This window comes from Geotrypetes seraphini, chromosome 1, assembly GCF_902459505.1.
Source record: "Geotrypetes seraphini chromosome 1, aGeoSer1.1, whole genome shotgun sequence".
In the NCBI taxonomy this organism is placed as follows: Eukaryota; Metazoa; Chordata; class Amphibia; order Gymnophiona; family Dermophiidae; genus Geotrypetes; species Geotrypetes seraphini.
The window spans coordinates 86,986,258-87,009,967 of NC_047084.1; the positions used below are offsets into that span (position 1 = coordinate 86,986,258).

Here is a 23,710-nt window from a genome sequence, read left to right on the forward strand (position 1 = left end):
ATGGGGAAATTGAGTTCCTGCGGGGACAGGGAAAAATTTGTCCCTGTGTCATTCTTTAGTTAACTGGTTAACCAGTCTTTTGTAGAGGTAGTTAACTAGTTAGGGCCACTGAAAATGTCCACTAAGCACCGTATGTCCCATAAACTGTCTGGCAATGATGAAGCCGGGTGCTGCAGGGGCCTTCCCTCTTGCCAAGTCACTTCAGGCTCTGCTGGTCTTGATCCCGCTCCTCTCTGGTTACTTCCTGATTTTGAGGGCCAGGAATGAGAAAGGGCTCATCACAATACAGATGCACCGCTGACTCCTCACTTCCACCTTCTCCCGTCAGCCAGCAAACAGCATGGATGGCTGCCGCCTGGAGGAATCAGCTGCCTGCCTCGCATTTCAGGTCTGCCCCGGACCCGCAACTCTGTTCCCCACAGCCAGAGCCCCAAGTAGGTAGTATCTGAAGTGGTAAAAGGAAAAGATGATGGAGGTGGAGGGAGAGAGATGGGTGCTGGAGGAAAGAGGGGAATGGATATGCTGGATGGAGGGGGCAAGACAGTAGATGCTGGTTAGAAGAGTGAAAATAAAGGGGGGAGGAGAGAGAAGATGTGTGTGGAGGGGGGAGAGAGAATATGCTGGAAGGGAAGAGAGAAGAGTTAGCACAAAAAACTGGAGAATAATAGGATGAGGGAGATGGAAAGCTGTAAATAGAAGCAGATAGAGGTGCAGAAAAATAAATGGAGGAAAACTGAAAGGAAAAGGTTAAAGTCAGAGATGGATGTAAGAGAAGGAAGCAAAAGTGAGAAAAGGCAGATAGACTGAAGACCCTGAAAGAAAATTAAGAAAAGACAGAAGAAAGCAGAAACTAAGATAAACATGAATAAAATAGACAACAAAGGTTTGTTTATTGGTTTTTCAGTTTGCATTTTACTAGAGACTATATACCAGTCGATGCCTGGAGTTAGAACGACTTGGAACATCTTCCAAAACTCGCAAGCTTTGGACTCCTGATGCAGGCCTCCCTCTGAAACACGACTCGTGACATTTAATAAAGCGTTCCTATTTCATTCCATTAGTTGCCGTCTCCTGCACTGTGCTTTTGTGTGCTTGTTTTCTGCAGAGGATTTTTTTTTGTCTTCTGTATTTGTCTTTTGCAAAAAGAAATCATTGACATACTGAAGTATTCTCATACAGTTGTATAGCATGTTTCCAAAAAGGAGTGATCCATGTGGAAGACAAGGTTAATGGACTTTGGACAGGTTAGATATTTCTACTATATCGGTGTTCCACACAGGAATCTCAAATGTAAAGGGCTAACCTTCTGGTGACATTGACCTTGGAATCAGAAACTTGGCTTTGTTTTCCTTTTTAAGGTACATATTTTTGTATGGTAAAAATATAAGGGTTTACCTAGATTTCTTGACAGGGGAAGAGCTTTTCTGGACTTATAAGAGGATTAGGAGCTCAGTGTTTTTTTAAAAATTTAAGTGTTTAGTGAAACATGGAAGTTTTCATTACTTTTTTTTTAAACTTTTATCGTTTATTAAACATGATATACCACCTTAGTTGTAGCAGAATTCAAAGCAGTTTACAATAAAAACAATTTATAAATAAGAACAGAATGCCATTAATAAAATAGGATAGGAACCAACATTCATTCAAGAGACAAAAACGTTCAAATCCTGCTACCACAGAAAGTATGCTCTCCATCACTTTTGTTTTTATGAATAAGAAAATGCTTGTTCAAAAAGATAAGTTACTAAAAGTACACATAACTTAGTAAATCATGATTCTAAATATCAATTTGAGGGTAATGAATTCCATAGTACCGGTGCAATAGCAAAAAAAATGCTGAATGTCTTGTTTCCCATTTCGTTTTTGAGGGGGTGAGGAATAACAAGTCTATTATCTGTTAATGAACCAAGAGTCTGAGATGGCGAATAAGGAATAATTAACGTTGTCAAATCTGAAATACCTAAATGTAATGTCTTATAGGCCAAAGTATGGATTTTAAATTGTATATGATAGCATATTGGAAGCAATGTAATTGTTTTGAGAAAGGCATTACATGATCGCATTTTCTTGCATTACACAAAATTCTGACTGCAGTATTTTTGAAGACGCTTTAACTGAAATTTAGGTAGACCTGCATAAATTACATTGTAATAATCCAATTTTGAATATATAAAAGCATAATAAAGTTTGAATAATGATTCTTTTGTGACAACATTTCAAACTGCCCTAAGTCTCCAAAGGGCATAAAAACCTGATTTTATCACAGTAGATATTTGCAATATTACTATACCTTGGGTTTTGGCCAGGTACTAGTGACCTGATTTGGCTACCATGAGAACGGGCTACTGGGCCTGATGGACCATTGGTCTGACCCAGTAAGGCTATTCTTAATGTACTGTTTGCATTAGCTTATGAAGAATATTTGGTATTAATGGAGGAATAGCATTTGTACCTGTTATCCAACATGCGATAGTTTTATCTGAATTAACGACCATGTGATGATCCCACCTCCCACCTCCCACCTGATCAGCTTCTTTGACTGGGTGACGAGGAAGCTGGATGCTGGTGAGTCCCTGGACATTGTCTACCTAGATTTCAGCAAGGCATTTGATAGCGTACCACACCTCAGGTTGCTAAGCAAGATGAGTTCTTTAGGTTTGGGCGACACATTGACAAATTGGGTTGGGAACTGGCTTGGAGGTAGGCTTCAGAGGGTGGTGGTGAATGGCACCCCCTCCGAAATGTCGGAGGTGATAAGTGGAGTGCCACAGGGCTCCGTCCTGGGCCCAATCTTGTTCAACATCTACATAAGAGACTTGACAGAAGGGCTCCGAGGAAGAATAACATTATTCGCCGATGATGCCAAGCTAAGCAATGTAGTGAACAAGAGCACAACAGACAATAATTCGATGGCAGATGATATGATGCATGACCTACTTCTACTGGAGCGCTGGTCTAGGTCCTGGCAACTCAGTTTCAATGCCAAAAAATGCAAAGTCATGCACCTGGGAAGCCGAAATCCATGCAAGATTTACACCCTAAATGGTGAGATCTTGACAAAAACTGAAGCAGAAAGAGACTTAGGGGTGATTGTCAGGGATGACATGAAGTCTGCAAACCAAGTTGAGCAAGCTTCATCCAAAGCAAGGCAAATCATAGGTTGCATACGCAGGAGTTTCGTCAGCCGTAAACCTGAAGTCATTATGCCACTATATAGATCCATGGTGAGACCGCACCTGGAGTACTGTGTGCAATTTTGGAAGCCACATTACCGCAAGGATGTACTGAGACTGGAATCGGTCCAGAGAATGGCCACCAAGATGGTCTCGGGACTCAAGGAGCTCCCATACGAGGAGCGGTTAGGGAAGTTGCAGCTCTACTCACTCGAGGAACGTAGAGAGAGGGGAGATATGATCGAGACATTCAAGTACCTCACGGGTCGCATCGAAGTGGAAGAGGATATCTTCTTTTTCAAGGATCCCGCGGCAACAAGGGGACATCAGTGGAAAATCAAGGGCGGGAAACTGCACGGTGACACTAGGAAGTTCTTCTTCACCGAAAGGGTGGTTGATCGCTGGAATAGTCTTCCACTTCAGGTTATTGAGGCCAGAAGCGTGCCAGATTTTAAGGCCAAATGGGACAAACATGTGGTATCTATCCGCAAAGATAGATAGGGTGGGTCATTGGAGTGGGCAGACTTGATGGGCCGTGGCCCTTATCTGCCGTCTATTTCTATGTTTCTATGTTTCTATGATCTTCTAACCAGAGTGACACTTTTGTTAAGCATGTCTGCAGAGGAAGAAGATCTGGAGAGTTTGGTGAAGTATAGCAAACCAGTAATATATCATCAGTATATGAAAAAAATCTTATATTGCAACCTTTTATTAAAAGTTTCAAACAGTACAAAACAAGAACATCGCCCCTCTTGGAATGCCTTTGGCATACAATACTGTGACTCTGACATGGCTAGTCACATTAATTATTCTAATCCTACCATCCCATCCCCCCTTGAGCACCCCTCTCCCAATCTAGCTTGACTGAAAGTCCACATTCATAGCAGTCCCAGCAACTTAAATCCAGTTATAGATAGCATCCTAGTTGACATGTGGTGTATCTCTTATTTGCCAAATGGGTCCCAGACTTTACCAAAGTGTAATAATTGTCCTCGTCATCACTGTGAGCTTTGACATGTGATAAACATGGTCTATTTTAGTGATCACCCACTGAATCAGGGGGACTTCAGCCTGTTTTCCAGGCAGAAGCCAGGACCAGCCTACTGGCTGTGATAACTAGTTTTCTATGCCAAGCAGAGCTTATATTGAGCAAACACTATTCGTGTGTTCAAAGTTGAAGTCCAAGTATTTCTTGAACTAACTTAAAAACAGAGCTTTACTGCAGGACCACCAAATATAGATAAATATACCCTGCTCATCACAGGACCACTGGCACAAAAGGTTTACAGTACTATATAATTTGTTTAGTTGCACTGGAGTGTAATCTCAGTACATTTTCTCTGCTTCCTTGTATTTAAAGAAGTTTAAGGAAAATTCATCAGTGGGTGGTAATAGTCATAAATGAAGATGTTAAATTTAGTAATTTTGCCATCTGCTCATCTTAATTGTGAACATTTTGTTAATTGACTTTCTCCCACACGCTTTCTCTTACCCCCGGCCACCTTTTGGTTCCTGGACTATGATGATTGGAATATTTTCTCCTTATATCCCCCACAACCTTGGTGCATTGATCTCCCATGGCTTTTAATATCATCTCTATGCTGACGACGCCCAGACCTATATCTCTACAGGAATCCAGGTCCAAATCTCAGCCTGCCTGTCCAATATTGTTGCCTGGGTTGGTCACCGCCACCTAAAACTGAACATAGCTAAGACCGAGTTCCTTATCATTCCACCTAAACCTGCCTCCCCACTCCCCCCATTTTCTGTTTCCGTGGATGTAAGCCTTACTGGCTCAAACCAATGGTCCATCAAGCCCAGTACCCCGTTCTTACTGTGGCCAATCCAGGTCCCTAGTACCTGGCCAAAACCCAAGGAGTAGCAACATTCCATCAGAATCCTAAAGAATAGATTCTGGAATCCCAAAGAGTAACAAAAGATTCCAGAACCCCAAAGAGTAGCAACATTCCATGCTACCAGTCCAGGACAAGAAGTGGCTTCCCCCATGTCTTTCTCAATAACAGACTATGAACTTTTCCTTCAGGAAATTGTCCAAATCTTTCTTAAAACCAGCTACGCTATCTGCTCTTACCACAACCTCTGACAATGCATTCTAGAGCTTAACTATTCTCTGACTGAAAAAATATTTCCTCCTATTGGTTTTAAAAGTATTTCCCTGTAACTTCGAGTGTCCCCTAGTCTTTGTAATTTTTGACAGAGTGAAAAATTACAAACACTCCTCCTCCTCCCTGTCCTGTCAGCTCCCAACCTCGGGGGTCATCTCTGACTACTCTCTCTCCTTCTTCACTCAGATCCAACAAACCGCTAAAGCCTGTTGCTTCTTTCTCTATAGTATTACCAAAATCCAACCTCTCCTTTCTGAGTACACAACCAAAACCTTTACCCAACACTCTTTATCACCTCTTGTTTAGACCACTGCAATTTATTTTTTCCAGGTCTTCTGTTCAACCATCTCTCTCCCTTTCAATCCATTCAAAATTCTGCTGCATGACTTATATTTCGCCAGAGCCGCTAAACAGGCAGTCCCTGGGTTAAGAACGAGTTCTGTTTTTAAAACCATTCTTAAGTTTAATTTGTATGTAACTCGGATTCTATACAGTACACATTAAACATTAAAGAAACAGTCCTCAAAATAAAGTAATGTACCATAGTTTAAATAGAAAGAAAAGATAGGTTTACATTTACTTTCATTCTTCATCCTTCCCACTGTTCCCTTTCCACCACTACATGCAACATTTCTCCCTCTCATCTTTCTCTTCCCTATGCATCTGTGTCTCACGCCTCTCCCATCATGTCCAATATTTCTCTCGCCCTCCCTATGCCCAATAATTCTCTTTCTTCATTTCCCCATGTGCACCATTTCTTTCCCTCTCACTCAAACACCCTGCCCAACAATTCGCCCTTTCTATTCCTTCTTTCCCTCACTCCCTCCATCCTTCCATCTTGTGTCCCAACGCAACCCTGAGTCTCCCTTCTTGTGCCAATGTGACCCTCCTCTTTCCGTGTCCCAACGCGCCCCTTGTCCTTCCTAACCTCTGTTCTGCATCCCAAATTCATGCCTACCTCCTCCTGTGGGTGTTTACCTTCTCTAGCCAGCTCCCTCCTCCCAGCTGCACTTCTCTTCACAAAGCCATAGCCATAGTTCCTACACGTGGCCCGTGGCTGACCCAGAAGCCTTCCTTCTGATGTCAGAGGGAAAGCTTCTGGGGCAGGAGTGAAGGAAGGTCGCTCTTGCTGTGATTCACCGCTGGACCACCAGGAATACTTAAGGTACACGGGAGAGGTGGGAGGGAGATAAAAATAATTAGAATTGGACTGGGATAGGAGGTGGGAGGGTTCCCTCCTGTCCCAACCAGGTCTCATAGTAGGCCTGGCAGAGGCCTGCAAACAGGTTGGGGGGAGGGGAATCAGTGCTGACCCGAATATAAATTGAGCCTCCATTTTTGGGCCTTATTTTTTTTTTAGGGGGGGCAAAAATCTCGGTTTATATTCGAGTATATACAGTATTTTTGGAAAGAGTAAACAAGCAATTCACATCTACCCTTTCTACTCCAATCCACTCAGTATTTTATAGACCTCTGTCATATCACCCCTGAGACATTTCTTCTCTAAGCTGAAGAGCTCTAGCCACTTTAGCCTTTCCTCATAGGGAAGTCGTCCCATCCCTTTTATCATTTTTGTTGCTTTTCTCTATACTTTTTATAATTCCGCTAAAACATTTTAGAGATATGGCAACCAGAATTGCACACAGTATTCAGGGGGCAGCGATAACAAGGGCATGATAATTTTTTCATCTTTGTTTTCCATACCTTTCTCGGTAATCCCTAACATTCTATTTGCTTTCTTAGCCACCACGGCACATTGAGCTGAGGGTTTCAACGAATCCTCAACGATGACACCTAGATCATTTTTCTGGACAGTGACTCCTAAAATGAAACTCTTCATCACGTAGCTACTGTATTGTTTGGGTTCCTCTTTCCCACATGCATCACTTTGCACTTGCTCACATTAAACATTATCTGCCATTTTGATGCCTAATTTTCCAGTCTCACAAGGTTCTTTTGCAACTTTTCTCAATCCTCTTGCAGTTTAAGAACTTTGAACAACTTTGTGTCATCAGCAAATTTAATTATCTCACTAGTTATTCTTACCTCTAGATCAGTGTTTTTCAACCGCTGTTCCGCGGCACACTAGTGTGCCGCGAGATGTTGCCTGGTGTGCCGTACGGTCAGGGCCGCCATCAGGGCAGTACCACCAGTCTAGGGAGAGGGGCGGTCCGCCCCACGTGGACAGGAGAGAGCTGGACGGGGGACCCGCGGAGTTCAATACATTTCGAGCCGCGAGGCTCGTCTTCTGTTCCTGCCTGCCCTGCAGCTAACATATAGCCGATCGCAAGCGTTCCCCGATGTCAGCGCTGACGTCGGAGGGAGGGCTTAAGCAAAGCCTGCCCTCCGACGTCAGCGCTGACGTCGGAGAATACTTCCGTTCGGCTATTTGTATGCGGCAGGGCAGACAGGAAGCAGAAGACAAGCCTCGCGGCTTGAGCTTCGTTTTGCTGAGAAAGTTGCAAAGATGGGCTGGGAGGCAAACACGGAACACAAAAGGGGGGAGGGAGTGCATTTTGGACACAAGGCATGAACTTGGGAGAGAAAAAGGGAGGGAAAGAGATGCTGAGGTGGGGGAGGGAATGGGTTTTTTGGACACAGAAGGCATGGACTTGGGAGAGAGGAAGGGAGGGAAAGAGATGCTGAGGTGGGGGAGGGAATGCGTTTTTGGACACAGAAGAAATGGACTTGGGAGAGAGGAAGGGAGGGAAGGAGATGCTGAGGTGGGGGAGGGAATGAGTGTTTGGAAACAGAAGGCATGGACTTTGGAAAGAGGAAGGGAGGGAAAGAGATGGTTGTGTACACGGGGAATAGAAGAAAGGAGAATTTTTGGTCATAGGGAGGGAGTGAGGTACAGATAGTGGCATACCAGGGTGGGGGAGGCGGTCTGCCCCACCCCGGGTTTACGTCCCAAGGGGGTGCACAGCTGGCCACCCTCCAGTGTTGTCCCTAGGCCGGCAAACTGCGTCTCTTTAGCCACTTGAGTGCCACCGCCGCCAACGGTGTTGTTGGCGGCGGCAGCATTATAAAATACTTTCTTTGTGTTTATTTGATTCCTATTCAAGAGAATTACTTTATATATAGTCAATATAGGCACAGAGTTAAATTTTTTAACATTTTCTAATGGTGGTGTGCCTCGTAATTTTTTTCATGAAACAAGTGTGCCTTTGCCCAAAAAAGGTTGAAAAACACTGCTCTAGATCACTGGTAAACATGTTACCTCCTATCCCATGACTTTCTAATTTCCTCAGAAGTCTTTCATGAGGTACTTTGTCAAAAGCCTTTTGAAAATGAAAATACACAATATCAACTGGTTCACCTTTATCCACATGTTCATCCACCCCCTACAAAGAAATGCAATAGATTGGTGAGGCAAGATTTCCCTTGACTAAATCCATGTTGGCTTTCTCTCATTAATCCATGCTTATGTACAAGTTCTGTCATTTTGTTCTTTATAATGGTCTCTTCCATTTAGCTCGGCACAATCGTCAGACTCGTCGGTCTATAATTTCCCGGATCACCTGTGGAAACCCTTGCTAAAAAAACGGCTTCACATTGGCCATCCTCCAGTCTTCTGGTACTATGCCGGATTTTAAAGAAGAATGACAAATTACTAACAATAGCTCACAAGTTAATTTTTCGATTCAATTAGTAGCAGTAATCGGTGGGATATGCATGAGATAGATTTGTATACAACCGCTCTAACTACAAGATTAGCTTGCACACATTTTCTACCCTAAAAATCTGAGCTGTTTTGCATCTATGATAACCAGTGTTGAGGATCACTGACTTAGTGTCTGGATAGGAAATGTGAGTCTATAAATTAGTCTCGGAAACCTTTTATCACTCTGTTAGTAGCACCGATACCCAGGTGGTAATACGGATGCTGCAGATGAAAATGAGGAGTGACTGTTTATATGCAATGCAATACAGCAGCACGCTTGGTGGATTAAAGCAAGCTTTCATTATGCCAAGATAGAAGAAAATGTTAAATTCTCAGGAGCAATTTTTTACAAAACTGTGGGCAGAAACTGAATATACCAACTTAACAATATGAAAGTGTAAAAGGGCTGGATGTTCTCGAGGCAGTATTGAATGTTGTTTAATGAACCATATGGAAAAAAAGGAATTGCAGAGTACAAATGATGTAAAACCCATTTAGAGCAGTGTTCTTCAACCACCGGTCCGCAAAGATTTCCTGCCTGTCCGTGAAGAATTATTTATTTATTTAGATTTTTATCCCGTCCTCCCAGTAGCTCAGAACGGTTTACAAGTAAACATTCACAATGGAGTGAATTGAACATACAAGATTATACAGTAGATTTAAATTCTTGGACATACGAGACTGTGCAGCAGTGTAAATATAGGGACTATACAGCAAATTAAGAACAGTAGTTTAAATATAAGTAGTTTAGTTTAGATACAAGTTATTTGAGTATAAGCTGAGAGTGAACTATACAGAAATTTTTGGCAGAAGATTAGAATGGAGAAAGAAGGGTAGAGGTGGGGTTTAAGGGGTAGGGTGTAGACTGAGGGTGACCTTTAGTTGAAAAGGAGGGTCTTTACCATTTTCCGGAATGTCATTAGTGAGTTCTGTAGTCTGAGTTGAGGGGGGAGTTGGTTCCAGAGTTGGGGAATGAAGTGGCTGTAGGAGCGTTTGCGGGCGGTTTCTGAGAGGAGGGACCTTCCGGGGGGAATGCATAGGCATATCTCCGTTTCTGAGCGGAGGGTGCGGGTGGGGATGTAGATGGGTAGCTTGGACTTTATGTAGGAGGGGGTGGTGGCATAAATTATTTTGTGTGCTATTGCCAGGGCCTTGAATGCACAGCGTTGGCTAATTGGGAGCCAGTGTTCAGCGCGGAATGCTGGGGAGATGGGATCATGGTAGTTGAGGCTGTGTAGGAGGCGGATAGCTGCATTTTGGACCCGTTGGAGGCACTTGAGATCTTTTTTGGTTATTCCATTAAATAGGGAGTTGCAGTAATCCATTCTGGAGAGGATATATGTGTAGAGGAGTTGGGCTAGGTCAGGTGTGGAGATGTAGGGTTTGATCCTTCTCAGTTGGGGGAGATAGAGACTACTTGGGATATGTGGGTGGATAGGGATAGGTGTCCATCTAAGGTTACTCCTAGGCTGCGTACTTGATCTGTTGCCGTTAGTAGAGTGGAGTCACGATAGTGTTGGGCGTGTGTATTTGGTGTTTTTGTTCCTGATCCATAAGAGTTCGGTCTTAGAGGCAAGCGCGTGTCCATCTTCCTTCCGGCTTGGCTGCTCCTTATCTTCAGCGCCAGCTGCACTTGTTTGCCGGAACAGCGCACAGTGGTTCTTGCACGCTGCAATGGCTGACCTGGGATGGAGACAGGGACCGAGTTCATGTGGATGGGATGGGGACCGAGCTGTGGAGATGGGTTTTTAAAATTTCAGTCTTAGTAGTTTGCCGGTCCACAGAATATTTCTTTTATTTCCACCAGTCCATAGGTTTCAAAAGGTTGAAGAACACTGATTTAGAGCATAGAATTGTGTTATTGACTCCAAGCCCAGGGGTTGGGGGTTAGTTCCAATCTTCTCCAGCAGGTTTATTTATTAATGTAAACTGGGAAGAAAGGTTGTTCATGGCCCCTGATCAGTTCTGCATAATGACACCATACCCAGATGGTGATCTGTAAACTAGTGAATAACATTCTCCAACCACAACACTCTTGAGTTTTAAAACCATGATGTCTGATGACATTCCTTCTTTACTGCAGAGATGAAAAGAACCAGTCCATTATTGTGAGTGGTGAGTCGGGAGCTGGCAAGACGGTTTCTGCCAAATATGCCATGCGCTACTTTGCCACTGTTGGTGGCTCAGCTAGTGAAACCAATGTGGAAGAGAAGGTGCTCGCTTCCAGCCCGATTATGGAGGTAAGGCTCAGGCTCGGTACCACAGTGATGTTTCTGTGGTGCTAAACCTACTGCAGCAGTATGAGCTAGAATTGGCCGAAAATCAACTTGCCCATTTCCTAGCTCAGTTGTATGTTGTCTTTGTTCTATTGGTTTTAATGGGACCAATATTCAAAGCCAGTTACATGTTTGGATTCTGTATAGGCCGTGCACGTTGGGCGTGCAATTTTGGGCACAGATTGCAGATTAGCTAATTTTTGCAATAACAATTGGTTGGTGTTTAGCACTTAATTGGCAGTAATTAGGAATTCCACATGGATCTGCCCTATGCCTAATATCCAATTCTATAACATGCATGCCTAATTTCTTAGCATGTAATTCCAAAGGTGTAGTGGCCTTGGGAGAATTTAGGTACAATGTTATATAATACTTGCATTTGCATGCCTGCCATCATTTCAGCGTGAGCATTTATATCAGCCTTTGGCATGTATAAATACTTGCACCCAAAGTTAGGCATGAAGGCCCAGATTCTCTAAATGGTGCCAGTTGGCTCACAAACTCAATAAAAAATGCTGTTGAAACATTTTAAATCGAGTTTCAAGGTGCCTAAAAAATTGGCACCAGAATTGCACCTCCGTAGGTGCTTTAGACTGCTTAACACTACTGTGGGCGTGGCTAATGCTGGAAGAGGCATTAGGCGGCCTAAAACACCTACGATGTCACATCATAGGTAGGTGCTAGAAATGTAGCCCAGGAAAATCCTGGCCTACATTTCCAGTACCTACTTTGCTGGAGGTGCAATTCTGTCCCCGGCTTCGTCACGTAATTGACATGTGATTGGTGGCCGCTTTTAAGGCAGCCACCGGCAACAGTGCCGGTTACAGAATCCAGGCCAAAATGCAGAATATCTTTATAGAATACTAACTTAGTGTGCATCATTTCAGTGCCTATTTTGGGGGGGCCATTTATAGAATCTAGCCTTACATGCCTAATTTGTTTTACTCTATTGGGATCTTGCTTGGTACTTGTGACCTGGGTTAGCCACTGTTGGAAACAAGATACTGGGCTTGATGGACCTGTGGTTGTTCTGCTCCCACCTTATGTGGGCATTTGCTCATTTTCTTATATAAGAACAAGTTTTAAGTGTTTATGTTAAGATGTATAAGTAAAGTGTGCTCTGTGGACTTAAATCCCCAGAAGGCTTTGCTTCTCCCAGAGAGCTAGGCTGCATCCACAGAGCATAAGCCCACTCTTCTTCAGTCTGAGAGACTGCATGGCTGTATGAGAACCTGAGTTTAGCATTGTTCTCCCACCAGGTTTTCACCCTTTATTTCTAACAATCTAATACAGCTTAGGTTGCAATATCTAAGTCCAGAGAATAGTGTTATTTCCACAAAGTGTGGACACACTCCCAGATCCTTTTTGAATAGGAGGGGCTGGTAGAGTAAGAAGATTCTGTGACAAAGTTGAACTGCCTTGAAAACATCAATTGTAAGTGTTAATTCTTTACTTCATGCTATTAAAGAGAGTTAAAAAAAAAACTACGAGTCTGGCTGATAACACTAATGTTACAGAAGTAGGGATTAACTAAATAGGAACTTCATACAGCTGCCAATATAATTTGGAGTAAGTTCAATCGTGTCTGGCCATTCAGAGGAGTCCTGTTTTCAGTACAAAGCTTGAGGAGACTTCAGAGTGAGGAAATCTATAAAGACTGTTCAGGGAAGCTGTGAACTATAGTCAACACAGTGGTCTTTCCCAGTATGGCAGCTCTTGTGTTCTTAATTGGTCTGTCTATGTAATATTAAAACTATAGGGATAATATTGGACTTTTTAATTGCTAAATGGCCAGATGTCCATATATTTGAAAGAAAGGAATGAGGGTGGGGTGGACTTAAGTTAAATAATAACAGTTTATATACCGCAGCACCGTGAAGTTCTATGCGGTTTACAATGATTAGAAATGTTACAGATTGAGTGAATAAACAAAGTACAGATTTAGCACTCGGTTGTTAAGGACTAAGATTGAATAGGTTGGTTTCCTAAGTATTAAATGGAGAGAGCCAGCATGACAACTGTACTTTATATATTCATAGCAACATAACATGGCCCATCTAGTCTGCCCATCCACAGTAACTATTATCTCTTTCTCTCTCTCAGAGATCCCACGTGCCTGTCCCGTACCATTACCTTTATAGATAACAGCTCTAAAGATATGGTCAATTTAAATGCTGGTGTTTAGCTAAAGCTAGTGACTATGAATATATTTATTTATTTTTTTACTTTACACTGGTTTTGGGATAAAATGTGTACACTTCTCCCTTGGTATTTGCGGGGGATAGAAGCAGAGCTGGACTGCGAATGGAGAAAAACTGCAAATATCTTGTCTGGCTCTGACCCACCCCGCCTCCCTCCTGCCTTCCCACCGGCATCCCACCCTTACCTGGTGGTTTAGCAGGCTTTCGGGGCAGAAGTGATCTTCCTATGCTCCTGCCCTGTGCAGATTGCCAATAGGAAATGACTGCCGTGAGTTCCAGTGGTCTCTTGAGACTACGGCGGGAGCTCACGGCAGCCATTTCCTATTGGCAATCTGCACGGGGCAGGAGCGTAGGAAGATTGCTCCTGCCCCGAAAGACTGCTAGACCACCAGGTGATGCCGGGAGGAAGGCTGGAGAGAGGCGGGAACGTGATAAAATATGGGTTTTTTCCCGCCCCTCCCCCCCCCCCAAAATCACAAATTTGTGAAACCGTGAATGGGGAGGGGGAAGTGTATACTTTTTTACGATGGCTTCACACTGATTTGAACATCTAAAGACTGCTTTCGGGGAAGAATGTGCTTTTAAATCAAAGCCTATTTTACTGGTATCTGTATAGGATTCCAGTAACCGATGTAATGATCTGATCTTTACTGTCCTGTGAGGGACTGTTTGAAAAGCACATTCTCAAAATTATTCAAGTAAGGTACTAGAAGCTAGATGGAGTTGAATGTAGTTTTTGATAAGCTTGTTCCTGAGAAATAGTATAGTGAATTATGTTAACTAGTTTTATTTAAAAATGATTTCAGAAATAAATTTTGCTTATTTAATTCTAATTTAACATCTCACAATTTAACAGCCACCAATGAGCCTTTTCTGGAGTAGCCCCCACACTCTGGAATGCATTCCTTGAAAGGTTTTACACAACGCAAGACTATTTGTACTTTAGGAAGCAGGTGAAAGCCTGGCTCTTCTCTCAAGAATTTAATAGAAGACACAACTAATTTGCTAGTTGCACATACATAAGAACTGATACCAGTCTAGAAACATAGAAAAAGGAAGGAAGATAAAGACTATATGGCCTATCTGGTTTGCCTAACCATGTTATCTACTATCCCCTCCTGTCTCTTACAGATCCAACGTACTGGTTCCAAACTTTCTTGAATTCAAATACACTTTTTTCTCTACCACCTCCACCAGGAGGCCATTCCGAGCATTCCCTACCTTTTCCATGAAAAAGTATTATCTGTGTTTACTGTATATACTCAAATATAAACTGAGATTTTTGGGCCAAGAAATGGCCCAAAATGGGGGTCTCAGTTTATATTAGAGTTCCTCCCGTTGGCCAGCACTAGCCTTCACCCATTGACAGACACTGGTGTCCTTCCGTCCACCTGATGACCATCTGCTTTAGGATCTTCCCATCTTCTCCCCCCCCCCCCCATGACCATGTGCTACAGTCCTGTCTGGTCCTAGCCTCCCACCCCCAAGATGCCTGGTGCTGCAATCTGTCATACTTACCAACCACCACTGCCCCGACTGGCATTGCACTTACCCATGCCGAATGAAGCTTACTGCATTGCTTGACCGGTGTGAGGCCTTGAGCATCTGCGTAATCTCAAGCCCTGCTAGGCCAACCCAGCAGGCCTTGAGCATACTCAGATGTTCAAGGGCCCAGTACAGAGCATTGCTGTAAGCTTCATTCAGCACTGGTATGAGCAGTGCCGGTTGGGTTGGGTCAGGTTGGTTTGTATGAGATTGTAGCACTGGTTGTCTTGGGGTAGGCGGTGGAGCGGAGGACTGGACCAGACAGGACACTAGAATATGATTATCTGGGGGGAGGGGAGGATCCTAATGCAGATGGTCATCAGGTGAAGAGGAGTGGGACACTAGCGCCAATGGTCATTAAGGGGAGGGGTGGATTGGAAGACAGGACACTAACGCCCATGGCAAACCATTTTCAGGGGGGAAACGGCATGGGGTAGGAGTGTAGGTACTTGAATATAAAAATATGCGCACGTTACACCTTGGCTTCAGAAATTGCAATGGTTGCCAGGAGCATTTAGAGAACAGTACAAGGCTGCAATGATTTGTCATCAATTTTTGTATGGCACAATCCCAGAGTATAAGAGTAAGATGATTACGTATCAGCCTATAAGATTGCTATGCTCTGAAAATTCTGCTTTGTTAAAATCTAATAATCCAAAATATGTCGAAACTTGTGCAATGACCTTCTGTTGTGCTGGAGTGGCATTATGGAATTCACTGGTAGGGCAGTTGAGAAAATGCGCTGATAGAGGAACTTATAGGAAGCTCCTCAAAACACAATTTTTTGCCAGTGCTTTCCTATAGGGTCTGACTTGTCATGTTTAAGGAATTACTGCGCATTTAAATTTTAGATGTTTTGAATTTACCCTGTGCTGTTTTAGCGATTCTGTATGTGCATATTTGTAAACCGCCTAGGAATGTTTTTAAGGGAAGAACAGGAACTTGGAAAATTTAAAAGTAACTTAAAAACATTTCTTTTTAAAGATGCCTTTGAAAACTAATTTTAACACCCTATAGTCATATTATATTTTATCTAATGATATCTTATTGTTATTTTGTTTACCTTATGTATCTTTCCCTTGTTTGTCTTTACTTTACTTTATTGATTTGTATTTCACTTCCCCTTTACCCAATGTTATGAGTATGTTAAGTTAAATTTTAATCCCTTGTCATTATTTAAATTTTGTTTGTTTTTTATTGTATTGTTTCCCATCAAATGTAATTTTATACTGTTCATCGCTTAGAAATTGGATTAAGCGATTAATCAAAAAAAAACTATTAAACTTGACTTGAAACTTGATGGTATAGAAACTTTTTAAATAAATAAAATAAATATTCAAGTATATATGGTACTTTTGAATCTGTCCCCTTTCACTTTCACCCTATGTCCCCTCATTCCAGTCTGCACATACAGTAGCAAGACTTGCTTATCCCTGCTAACCCTAGCTGAGATTTTATTTGTGCAACTTTCTCTAAGTTAGAACATAAGAATTGCCATACTGGGACAGACTGAAGCCCAGCATCCTGTTTCCAACAATGGCCATCCCAAGTACCTACGTAGCTAGATCCCAAGCAGTAAAACAGATTTTTATGCTGCTTATCCTAAGAATAAGCAGTGGATTTACCCAAGCCATCTCAATCGTGGCCTATGGACTTCCCTTTTTCAGATTTTAATCCAACCCTTTCTTAAACCCTGCTAAGCTAACTCATTTTACCACATTCTCCAGAAATGAACTCCCGAGTTTAATTACACATTGTGTGAAGAAATATTTTCCCTCGTTTTGTTTTAAATCTACTTAGTAGCTTTGTGGCATGCCCCCTAGTCATATTATTTTTAGAAAGAGTAAACAAGCTTCCAGGACAAGACACCTTAGGGAAGCTAAGATTATTATTGGTTCAGTGGGGAGGAGAAAGGTGAAGAGAGCATTACCCTTGGTTTATATTCAAGTTAAACTTTTTCCCTCTTTTTTGGGGGGAAAATAAAAGGTTACCTCAGTTTATATTCAAATCTGTTTATGTTGGAGTAAATTCAGTAAATAAATTAAAATGAGCAGAATATAAGCATCAGTTGCGAGAAAGTACAGAGCAGAGTACAAAGTGGATTACATTGAGACACACTAGGCATTTCCTGTTCCCAGAGACCTTGCTGTCTGTGCCTGAGGCAATAGAGGGGTAAATAACTTGGCAAGATCACTTGTTCATGCGAACAGAGTTTAATGTGATGAATTTAGTGTGGTCTCTTGTGTTTGCAGATTTTAGGCTAGCCAGATTTATAGCCTCTAATCATGACTGAATTTTATTCTAGAAGAGCCTACAAACATACTTTCCTTCTCGAAGTAGGGTCATGTTAGTTCAACAGCTAGCGCAAAGAAGTGTTTTTAGCAATCACCAGATTGGCTTGTGGGAAGCATTTACATAATTAATTTGTACTAGAACTTGGCACTGTTTTGCAATTGATGCTGTACAATGGTGCAACAGTCAATGTGAACCATAATGCAGAGTCAGCTTCTCTTACATTGCTCTGTGACATCATAGTGAAAGGTGGATTTATTGAGCTAGTTGAAATATCTCTTTAAGAAAAAAAAAAATATGGATATTTGTTTGCTGTAGCACTTATTTTCCTTGTTTATTTCTGAAAGAAGCAATTATGCATAGCTGACAAATGCATTTGGTATGTATGTTTATAAAAAAACACAACCAAACCTCTCCGTTTGGCTTAATGTATTCAGAGGGAGAACTGGTAATGATTTCAAATATTGAAAATTTCTCCCTCGTTAACCCTCGGGGTTCCGACATGATCACATTTCGCGGTCTTGCTTTGTTGAGGAGTTTCCCCTATAAAAATAGCAAAATATTGATTTATAGAAACGTTCTTAAATAAATTCTATAAAATGTCAGCCAGTTCCCAGTGTCAGACAAACTAACCTTAGAGAACGCCACCTCTTTAAGGTCCATAACATTAGCATTCGCATTCCCGTCACCTGCAACTGAAAGCTAATCACCATCAATCAATAATCACACAACTCAGTTTTATTGGAATAAATATTTGGCCGCAGCTTTATTATTTATCTGAATATTATCTTCACTTACAATACAATCTTTGTCCAAAAACCAACAAACCCCCAATGCATATTTCACACACCCCCAGGGAGCTATTCGGTGTCGAAACTAGCTCCTGTTAAGTCTTTAAATTTATAACATTCCCCCAAACATGACCCACGGTGACGCAAGGCCATGCTTCCCCTCCCCTCCCCCCAAACATGATCCATGGTGACGCAAGGTCATGTTTCCCCTCCCCCCAAACATGATCCATGATGACGCAAGGCCATGCTTCCCCTCCCCTCCCCCCAAACATGACCCACGGTGACGCAAGGCCATGCTTCCCCTCCCCTCCCCCCAAACATGACCCACGGTGACACAAGGCCATGCTTCCCCTCCCCCCAAACATAACCCACGGTGACGCAAGGCCATGCTTCCCCTCCCCTCCCCCCAAACATGATCAATGGTGACGCAAGGTCATGCTTCCCCTCCCCCCAAACATGATCCATGATGACGCAAGGCCATGCTTCCCATCCCCTCCCCCCAAACATGACCAACGGTGACGCAAGGCCATGCTTCCCCTCCCCTCCCCCCAAACATGACCCACGGTGACGCAAGGCCATGATTCCCCTCCCCCCAAACATGACCCACGGTGACGCAAGGCCATGCTTCCCCTCGCAGCGGTATCGCCTACGAGTTTTACATTTATTTATTTATTAACTGCTCATCTCCCAGATCCAACTGGGCCAAACCCCATTTTCTACCCCACCCAAAGCTGCGACCACCTCCCCCAACCCGATAAGCTCCACCAAACTCACCCAAGTCGACATATAACATGTACACCCCCCACCCCACCCCACAACACTGACACAAAACATAACACCAGCACAAATGGGAGGGAGGGAGGGAGGGATAATCTTTTCCTGAAGAGACTACTCTACTGTTCCCCTTTCCTCACAGAGTTCAGTCCAGCCTGCCACAAAATCCAACCAATCACGTGACTGCTCCACCCCATCACCTTAGAAACCTCCCTAATCATTTTTCTTTCTTACAAGCTCTGTCTATTAACCCTTTCTTACTTCCTCTTATAAAATTGTCAATCCTTATTCTACAGACCCTTGATAACACCTCATATATTCCCCTCACCCTCTGTCCCCCCTCCCATTTTACCCACATCATCATTCAATAAATAATACCAGCCGGTGACATCAGCTCAGCTAATGTTATATCACACCAGATGAATTTGGTGTTCTTTTTTAATCAAAAACTTTTAGCAGTTCCTTCATTGAAAGTTATCGGAACCCGTCGTCACGAAATTTTCTCTGTGATAGCCCCACAATTATGGAACGCCTTACCCCAGTATTTAAGAGAAGAAAATGACTTGAATCATTTTAAACGCTCTCTGAAGAGCTTCCTTTTTAAAGACACTTTTAATGTATAATTACCTCAAACGATTATCTTCTTTTTTTTTTCCCCCCCTTCCCATTGTTCTTACCATTCATGTCTTCTTTTCTAATAAATACTATTGTAGTTCTGCCCTTCTTTCCTTATGTAGCTGTTAATTTGTATGTAAATTTGTCAAATCTATGTAACTTATTGTGAAAATTAGTATATGTATACCTTTTTTTTTATTATGTAAATCGCTTAGTAAATTAAATAAGCGATTCAATAAGTTAAGAAATAAACTTGAAACTTCACTTTTGTTTTAGTAATGGCGGCGGCAGCATCTCAATTCACAGTTTAAATACCTCACTCTCACATGATTTCATCAACCAATCGGAGAAGAACTACAGACCCCTGCAAATTTAAAATCAATGTCATCCACTCTAGCTCAGTGTTCAGTCCGCCAGGTCTGACAGTTTGATTTATATATCCATTTCTGTTGACAGTAATTTTAAAAAGCTCTCTCTTTTTTATTTTTATTATTATTTATAATTTTCAGAATAACTTTCAAGTATAATACACTTGTTCAGAAAGATAAATTGAGCACAGTAATTTCAAATTATACATCAATCTAAAAAAAAAAAAAAGGAAAGAAAACTAGATTATACGCTGAATCTATCTCAAGTCCTCAATTTAGATCCAAGATTTACATCAAGAGTGATTCCAAAGAAAACAAAAGTTAACAATTCTAACTAGGATTTACAGCTTAATTACTAAGTAAGGAAACTTCATTTATACTGGTGACGATATTACACATCTCGCTCAAGGCGTTTAAGGGATATGAAACTGGATAACTGTGAAGGTTCATAAAAAACATATTTTAGGGACTGATATCTGATCACACACTTGCAGGGAAATCTCAAATAGAAAACACCTCCTATCTTGGTCACTGCTGGTCTCCAAGATCAAAAACTGACATCTCCTTTTTTGTGTCTCTCTCGAGACATCTGGAAAAATCTGGAATTTATATCCCCCAAATTCCTTAGATCTGTTAAAGGCCACCCTCCCACCTAACTTGAATTTGATCTATAACTCTCCATCTAAGATCACATATCGTATGACCCTTATCTAACCAGTGCTTTACCAATGGGCTTGAATGGATTTCATAACAATCTGAGATTTAAGCTCATTTAGCCTGATTTTTATCTGCCTTCCACTTCTACCCACATAAATCAAATCAAGTCATAAAGACATAAAAGATATATTAAAAAAAAAAAAAAATATATATATATATATATATATATATATATAAAAACCCTGTCACTCATTCTTGGCCAGTAAGAATAAAACATTTACATAATGGACATTGTATAATTAGTTCCTGTTTCTCCCAGAACCTAAGTGAACTTTAATCTTTGTTGACCTAGACAAATTTCACTTTCTGCCAGACTGTTTGCACAGTAGAGAAACAGAATCTCCAGAATGTCCCGTGACTTTTCAGCTTTTCTGTAGTGCGAGTTAATTTTTTTTTTTTTTCCTCTCGATGTCTACAGTGCAGTATTCCCACTGCTTCTGTTCTGCCCACAGCTGTTATCTGGACTGGGTCCTATAGTCAACACTGCCATGAGCAGGATTGCGGCCAGAACATTTTTGTTTCATGTTATTTCTTGTGATGTTTCCAGGAATGTACTCTTTTGGAAAGAGCATATATTCTTACAAAGAATACACATACTTTTTCCCCTGTAATACACACATATCCAATGATTTGTGCGTGCCTACCAGTGCTGCCCGATTCACGATTCGCATCGGTTCACCAATTCGAATCAGGTGAATCGGTTCGTTTTTGTGAAAAACCGGACTTGCCAATTCCGCCCCGAGACAAGTTCAGTCTTTTTCTCACCGCCGGCCGCCGAACTCGTTCCCATCTAATGTAACTTCCGGTTTTGCGAAACCGGAAGTTACATCAGAAGAAATGAAAGGATGTGGGAGTGTCAAGCGGCGAGCGAGCGGACCTCGTGCAGTGGATGTAAGCAGCAGCAAAGGGTATTTTTGGCTGGCTCTCTCCCCGCATTTCTCCTCTTCCCCGCGATTCCACATCCAGTCCAGTAAGTAAATGAATCGGCAGGGGGGCTGGTGAGTCTTGGGGGCTAGGGATGGAAGCTGAGAATCGGTCGGGGGGCTGGTAAGTCTTGGGGGCTGGGGATGGAAGCTGAGAATTGTCAGGGGAGCTAATGAGTCATGGGGGCTGGGGATGGAAGCAGCAGGTCAAATAATTTCTGCTCGGTGAAGTTGTCTGAAGCCAGCCAAAGCTGACAAACTGATATTTCTAAATAAGAACTGGCAAATGTAATTTATTTAATCCATGTTTGTAACTAATTTTAAAGCTATGTTATAGTTTGGATGTTCTATTTTTGACATGATATTGCCTTGGTTAAATAAAAGGTTTAAACTTAAAAAGCTGTGTCATTAACAGTGAATCGAATCGAAAAATCGATTCAACAGGGTGAATCGAATCAAAATATTTTTCTCTGAATCGGGCAGCACTAGTGCCTACACAATAAAGTATGCACACTCTTCGAAAAAACTGCATACTCATTCCAAATAGTAAGCATTGTTAATGCCCATTCTGATTAGTGCACATTGGTTACCAGTTGAACATAGAATCAGTTATAAAATCCTACTTTTAACATTTACAACAAAATTAAACAACCAACCAGAGTTCATCAACAGACTTTTAATTCCCTACAATCCTTTAAAATCTCTTCGTTCAATGACTCAGAATCTTCTCGTTATACCTCCTTTAAAATTAATTAATACGTTGTGCTCCAATAATTTTGCCGTCACTGCCCCTACTCTCTGGAATTCGCTGCCTAACCATTTGCGCAAAACTAAAAACATTCTTGTTCCAGGATGCTTTTGGATAACAACTGTCTTCTTAAGGACAAAATTAAATCAAATTGTTACTTTTTACCCTAACCTATTGTACCTTCCCTTTATGTTGCACTCTTCTTTAACGATTCTTTAACGATTCTTCCCCTCTTTCCTATTGTTTGAAGTAGGTCCATACGTCTTATTAATGCTTTATTATGACACTTGAATTTTATCCAGTATCCCCTGTTTTAATATGTTTTTATGTAATTTTATATTGTACACCGCTTAGAAACATGATTAAGTGGTTTAAAAAATATTTTAATAAACTTGACGCGTATGGAAAAAAGCAACAAAAAAGGTACCTAATATTTCCACAGAAATGAAGCAGAAATCAAAACAAAAAAATACAACTGTGGAAAAGATGTTCCCAATATATGTTTGTTCAGTTTAGCATATTAAAAAAGCACAATAATCCTCATAAATCCACATGAGAAATCAATACTCATTAGAGATGCTTTAGATTTTCTTAGTCTGGTCTCTGATGGGTACCAATAGTTGTTTTTTTAATGAAAATTCCTTTCCCTGTTTTGTTTTTTGCAGGTAAATTTGTTTTTAACCTCAGTTTTTTGTGTTTATTTTAATTCATAGTTGTGCCTTTTACTTGTGTCATTTTGCTTCTGATATGCATCACTCTGGTATAACACTGTTCACAGGTTTCCAACATCCTTTCACTCTCAATGTCACTATTTATTATTTTCACTTCATACCAGAGTGGGGTCGTTTTCTTGTGCTGGTCCTGTGAATAATATTCTGCTGTACGTTAGAAAGCAGAATGATTTGAATATTTTTAAGAAGCTCTTGAAACTATCTTTTTTGTGAAATGAACACTCATTTTATTTGTTGGAGCTGACTGATGTGTTTTTGAAGAGATTTTGTAACTGTTTGCTATTTATGGAAACATAGAAACAAGCTGGCAGATAAAGGCCAAATGGCCCATCTAGTCTGCCCATCTGCAGTAACCATTATCTCTTTCTCTCTCTCTGTGAGATCCCATGTGCCGATCCCAGGCCCTCTTGAATTCAGACACAGTCTCTGTCTGCACCACCTCTTCTATGAGACTGTTCCATGCATCTACCACCCTTTCTGTAACAAAAGTATTTCCTTGGATTACTCCGGAGCCTATCGCCTCTTAACTTCATCCTATGCCCTCTCATTCCAGAGTTTCATTTCAAATGAAAGAGACTCGACTTGTGCACATTTCATTATGTAGGTATTTAAACGTCTCTATTATATCTCCCCTCTCCCCTGTCCCCATATGCCTCATGATGATGACCGCGCACCATTTTAGTGGCTTTCTTCTGGCCCGACTCCATCCTTGTTATATCATTTTGAAGGTGTGGCCTCCAGAATTGTACACAATATTCTAGATGAG

At 41.7% G+C, this 23,710-nt stretch overlaps 1 protein-coding gene across 2 annotated transcripts in view; it reads left to right on the plus strand.

Annotated features, from left to right (window-relative positions):
• MYO5B (myosin VB) overlaps positions 1-23,710 on the plus strand; it is a 690,137-nt gene that overhangs the window by 274,212 nt on the left and 392,215 nt on the right. For both annotated transcript variants that reach the window (XM_033934618.1, XM_033934625.1), the window contains exon 5: positions 11,047-11,203. In XM_033934618.1, coding sequence (XP_033790509.1) covers positions 11,047-11,203 — 157 coding nt within the window. The remainder of the gene's footprint in view (positions 1-11,046; positions 11,204-23,710) is intronic.